Below are 5,824 nucleotides of genomic sequence, written 5' to 3' on the forward strand. Positions count from 1 at the left end.
AATAACCTCTATTAACACTGAACACGTAGTCTAGTACAGTCGATAGATGCTGGGAAAATTACAACTCACCTACAAACAGAGATATTGCACCACAGAGTGGAGAAATCACCAACTGTGAGACTTCATCTACAGAAAGTTTCTTAGTAGTAAATTTTATTATATCTTTAGATTTCTCTTCAACTTCATTCATATCTTTCCTAGAAATAAGATATTAATAAACCTTAACATTGTACTAGAGGCTGTGTTTCAATTCATATTTTTTCTACTTTAGAAATGTTAAGCATGATTTGAAAGATAAAAATAAGTGTAAATTTTTAGCAAAACCCAATATATTCATAAATATCCCTAATGAATTAAGAATGATACAAAAAGGAATTTGCCATTTATATGATCACTTAAAATATAATCTATCTTATCTGACAATTTATTCCAAATCTGGAATTGCTACTCTGATCTCCCATCATAGTATGATTCAGATATTGACATCATCCACACAAACATCACCTCTAACCACTATACTACCAAGCATAACACCTAGAACTGCCTTTTCCTTTACACAAAAAGGAGCAAGGGAAAGCAGGAGTGATGGTGACTCCACAGACACTGGATTCATTTCACGACAGGGCACAATCCGGTAGATAACTGAGAAAATAAAAAGAATGAACTGCACACCTATTCACCAGATGTTGTACCAAACCCTTTGCCATGCATTTCTCATTTATTCATCAACCACTTACTACATACTCACAAAGTGCCAAAGACTAAACTCACATACTAGATATAAAAGAAGGAACAAAAGACCTGCCTTCTGCACTTAGGGTGCTTATACCGGAATGAGAGAAACAAAGCAATAGGAATTACAAGTAAGGGTAGGTTATGGAAATAAATGGGGCTCTGAGACAGAGCATGGGGGCTGGGGTAGGAGCTACTGAAGAGGATCATGGAAGGCCTCTCTCAAGAGGTAATAGGTAGAGGTGAGACCTGAAAGATGAGAAGGCAGCCCTGTAAAGAAATAGGAACTGATCCCCAGGCAGAGACAGAGGGAATGGGAAATGCAAAGGCTCTGAGACAGGAGAGAACATGGCACGCTCCAGAGACTACAGGGAGGCCAAGAGCTCAGGGAGCAAAGTACGAAAGAGATTAGCTGAGGATGGGCTGATAGGTCGGACCTTGCAGGCTATGCGGCGTCTGGATATAATCATAAATCCTGTGAGGTTTCATCTCCATTGAATTTCTATGAACTTCAAACCATACTAAGTTCCCATGACTAGATTCTACAAGGACATAGATTCTAAAACTACATGTCGTAAACCCTATGAAACACACTCAAATACTCAATACTGTTGAATAAACTTCCTAATCTTTCTAAAGAACAGCTATAATTCTATCTCCCTCCATCCTTCCCTCCCTTGCTCCCTCCCTCTTGCTCATACATACACACACACACACACACACACACACACACGCACACACAACCTTTAATGGCAGCCCATCGTTTTCTGAACTCCAAACTCTGAAAAATAGCTTTTCTAAAATAATCGTAATGATAAGGTAGCCACAGTTTCTAAATAAAATTGAGAACACATATTTAACTAGGAATTTTTCTATTATTTGCAAATTGTAGAAGAAGATTCAATCTCTATGGACATGCTGGACAATTTGACTTGCAATATTTAATCTTTACTTTTGGGGGCACTGACTTGCAGAAGAGCACAGGAAAAAAATCTTGGCTTGTTCCTTTAATGAAACTAAGGTTGTACCATTCAGTATATTTACTCTTGGTTCTGGAGAAAAATCTCATCAAATTAAGAAAGTTTTCTTTCATTCCTAACTTACCAAGATTTTTAAAATTAGGCACAATTGTTCATTTCTATATTATTTCTTCTTTAGTGGACAATAAATTAAGCTTCATTCTGTCTCTCCAGACTATACTAAGAAATGTTCTTATACATCATCCCACTCAGATATAGACTACATTGGAAAAATGGAGAGATTACATGGCTTCTAGAGCCACCTGCGACACAGCTATAATAATAAAGCTGTTTCTTTATATACCTGGAAAATTGTAAGTTTTCTTTTTATGCAGTCACCGTTTTATTTTCTAGCTATTCAACTTTTCTACATTTCTCTGTGCCCAGGAGAGCTATTATCCAGTATTAGGAAACATATTTGTGAAAAGTATAGAAAAAGTCCAGTAATTTGAGTTCAAATGTTGGCTCTGCCATTTATTAGCTACATGATCATAGGCAAGTTTTATAAGTTCTCTGAATTTCAGTTTTCCTTCCTGAAAAATAGGAATATTAATGCTCTAGTATCCAGCGCAGTGCCTGACACATAATAAAATCTCAATAAACCATGTTAAATGAATAGGATAAATATATCAAATTGATATTAAATTTCTTAAAACAGAATTCATGCAGAGATGATAGGTAGTTATAAGTCTATCTGCACCAATAAAGAACTGCTGCTTTAATAAAGAGCTGGTGCAGACAGACTTAGAAAGAATCTACAGCAAATCATATACAAGTTATCATCTGTGTGTTCCTTCTCCACAAGATGGGTTAAGAAAAACATTTCTCACATACTCAAGTGGCTCAAAAACACTACCCTCCACTAATGGGGGGGATAATGGCAATTTCATCTCCTGATTGAAGCAGGAGGAGCTGATCTCCAAGCTCGACATACTCTTGACGAACAGCAAATATCACCTGATTTCTGATATCAGCCAATCTGAAAAGGAAAAAGTATAATGAGAAGTATCAATGCTGTGTTAGACCTCAAATTTCTTAAGCTACAATTAAAACTAATACATAAGTATTACTTTATGAAGCACCACCTGCAAAGTTGCTACTTTAAGTAACTCATATTCTGCAGAGAAAGGACATATCCACTGGAGATACTTATTCACCACAAAGAACACAGTAAACTGCTAACAACTCTTTATTGGATAGTGTATATCTTGGAAAATTAAGCAAACAAACAAAAAAAAGAAAAAAGTACTAGACTGAAGACAACATTCAAACCAAGTCAAAAAAAAAAAATTTCCTAATCCCAGGAGCCTTCTGTCCTTAGTATACTAAGTATAGCTCAAAAGCTCCCCATAAAACCAGGTGTCTCCCAGCAGGTAAGAGATTAAGCATAAAGTGGAAAAGAGGCCCCACCATGTGTCACTGATTATCACGACACTTTAATTTTTAAAAAAATGTGAAATCAAGAAGGACCAGTTTTCCACTCAAACATACATTGTGGAATATCTTTTACACAGCACTAGGATTTCCAAATTAAACATCTACATGGACTATTACTATTCCTGAAACACCTTCAAATAAGCCACTTTTATATTTTACTCCAAAAAGAACTTGAGGCAGGAACAACAGCAGTAAAATTACTGATTTTCAATACAAGAAAAAAATCAGTTATTGCACAAATTCAAAAAGCAGCTAAGGTTTATCTCATTTTTCTTCTAATCTTAGAAACTTCTATTTTGAGTTCTCTAAAGAAGAAGAGGGACATAAAAGTTTAAAGCGCACATTTTTAACAATTTCACTTAATGTTATAAAAATGCAGAATCTCTATTTTCAGTATTTTATAAATTACAAAAGCAAATATAATCATGTCCCTTGGGAGTATCCTAGATCACTGTGTTTTTCAGTAAAACATGTTTAACCTTCCCTAAGGAACTGTTCACTTTCAATACTAGAATTCACGTTTTCAATTCCAGAAAAATAGAACTGTGGACCCTTTTTGACGTTAAGCAAAGAAATCAAAATGAACTTTCCTACTTTTATTCTTTATTCACTTACACATTTTTTAAATATTAGAAAGTGTCAATCATATGATTTCTACAAATTTTTAACTACCCAGGGTGTCGTGTTTCTATCTCATTCCACAGCTGCAGTGCTTTTATTTCTTGTGGCACAGAAATGGTCTCTGAACGAATTCCTGCTATCTCCGCGCTTTTTGCAAAATACAACACTTCAACCTGAAAGGAGAGAAAATGCTTTTAACAACTCATAGTCCTTTTCTGACTGTCCACGCTGTTTTGTTTGCCAAATGGAGTACTTTAATCAAAGACAAATGATATAAGTTAGAGACGAATCACCCATAGAAATTTCAGTATATCTGCAATTTCAAATTTCGAAAAATGTTTATGTTTTAAGTACAATTCAGACTAAGTTTCTGGATGCTTTCTAGTTTTACAAATGTAAGTGTACCACAACTAAAATCCAATCATCTTCTTAGAAACTATGATGTTAGTCTTTAACTGACATAAATTACAGCACCTGTGATAAACACTTAAACAGTGAACAAATGTCTGAGTAAAAAAATGACCAAAAAGTTAAAAACACGTTTTTCACGGTTGTCTTATGACCTTCAAATCTAAGCTACATTACACTGATAAGGATTAAGTTACATAATGGGGGGAAAAAAAACCCACTAACATTTATAAAAGCAGGTGAGTTTGAAATATAGGATAAATCGGCATATTCCCTAAAACAAACCTATGCAGTCGGCCTGGTATCTAAGGGATCCGACCAAGTAAGACAATCCACCTGACACTAAGTGAAAATTATTCTCTACGAAATAATCAGAAGTTGCAAATAATCAAGGTTTTGCAAATGCAAAGATGAAGCACACGTCACAAGAATTCTTAGTTAAATTGAAAACTTGTCTTTGTCAAAACGAATAATCTGAGAACCAAGGGCAAAGGTCGAGACGGTGCCGGTTCTGGACGTCGTCATCAGAAAACTAAGTTCAGAGAGCGGATTTGACCTCGGCTGGGGCTGCGGGAGCAAAGCGGCCCCAGAAGTAAGGCGCCGGCCAAAGTGCGGATAGTAGGAAGAGGGATCCAGCTGAGTATGGTGAAGGCAAGAATGGGGCGTGGGGCAGAAATGCCGGGAGGGTTGCCCACCCTTACCTGGCAGCGCATCACCATTCCGCCCGAGCTCGCAGCTCCTGGGCCCTGGCCGCAGAGGCGGAGACTCTAGGTTGACCAAGCGCGCAGGCGCAACCTGATGCCTCTTTCCGCCCGCACGGGGCATGCGCAGAACTTGCACCGCCCCCACTGGGTTCCACCTGCCCGTGACTCCGCGAAAAGCTTAGTTTTCACTGGCAAGTCGGTTGCGAAGGCTAGTGTGACATAAAGGTGTCAGTAAATGGAAACAGGGCTGGCCATGAATGCCAGTCTCCTTAGACAAGAGCGGGAAGGTGTAAGAGAGCAGACGCTGGACTCTCCTGGACACTTGTTACCTGAGTTGTGGAAATGGGCTTTTCCAATCGCTCACCTTTAGGCTTCTCTTTAACACTTTACTCTGCCATCCAGTATATGATTACTGTTCCTTAAACAGAGCATTCGAACTGTATCAGATTTACACGTTTCCTGGTTCCTGGCTGCTCAGTAATTTGTCGGCATACTATCCATTCAACCTTTCCAAATTTTTACCTAGATGTTTTCAATTGTTTGTGCAATTATGCGGATGTAAACTAAGTGGCCCTTCCCTTGGAGCTCATAGTCCTAGATGTGAGACAGTAGTGCCAAATGTCATGCAAGGGATGTTACTTTTCATGGGGGTAGAGGAGGAAGTAGCTGGTCACCTGAGAAGTATGCTCTAAGAAGTCTTCACTGAGGAGATGCTTGAGCTAAATATGATAGAATGAGTAGCAGCAAATGGTAGAGTGTGGTAGGGATGAGAGAATTTCACTAGCCTGTGCCAAGCCAGAGCAACATAGGTCACAGAAGGGCAAATAGTTGGCAAGGTGGGTGTGCCCCCTGCAAGGAAGTAGTGGGAGATGAAACTAGAGTAAGCCATGGCAAGAAAAATTG

The 5,824-nt window shown here is 38.2% G+C and overlaps 1 protein-coding gene across 1 annotated transcript; it reads right to left on the bottom strand.

The window, feature by feature from the left end:
* Positions 1 to 37: 37 nt before the first annotated feature.
* On the bottom strand, positions 38 to 5,015 carry MOCS2 (molybdenum cofactor synthesis 2). Its single transcript, XM_011383611.2, has 4 exons — positions 4,919 to 5,015; positions 3,861 to 3,982; positions 2,586 to 2,730; positions 38 to 197 (listed from the first exon to the last, which is right to left on the bottom strand). The coding sequence occupies exons 1-3, from the start codon at positions 4,934 to 4,936 to the stop codon at positions 2,604 to 2,606; spliced, it is 267 nt and encodes an 88-aa protein (XP_011381913.1). The 5' UTR covers positions 4,937 to 5,015; the 3' UTR covers positions 38 to 197; positions 2,586 to 2,603.
* Between the last annotated feature and the right edge of the window lie 809 nt (positions 5,016 to 5,824).

Source organism: Pteropus vampyrus, unplaced genomic scaffold (genome assembly GCF_000151845.1).
Source record: "Pteropus vampyrus isolate Shadow unplaced genomic scaffold, Pvam_2.0 Scaffold531, whole genome shotgun sequence".
NCBI lineage: Eukaryota > Metazoa > Chordata > Mammalia > Chiroptera > Pteropodidae > Pteropus > Pteropus vampyrus.

What these genes read in the sequence shown, in the direction of transcription:
- MOCS2 (XM_011383611.2), bottom strand. An exon ending in ATAGAAACACGACACCCTGG is followed by an intron (nt 2,731 to 3,860) that starts GTAGTTAAAAAT and finishes TTTCCTTTTCAG; the next exon opens with ATTGGCTGATATCAGAAATC.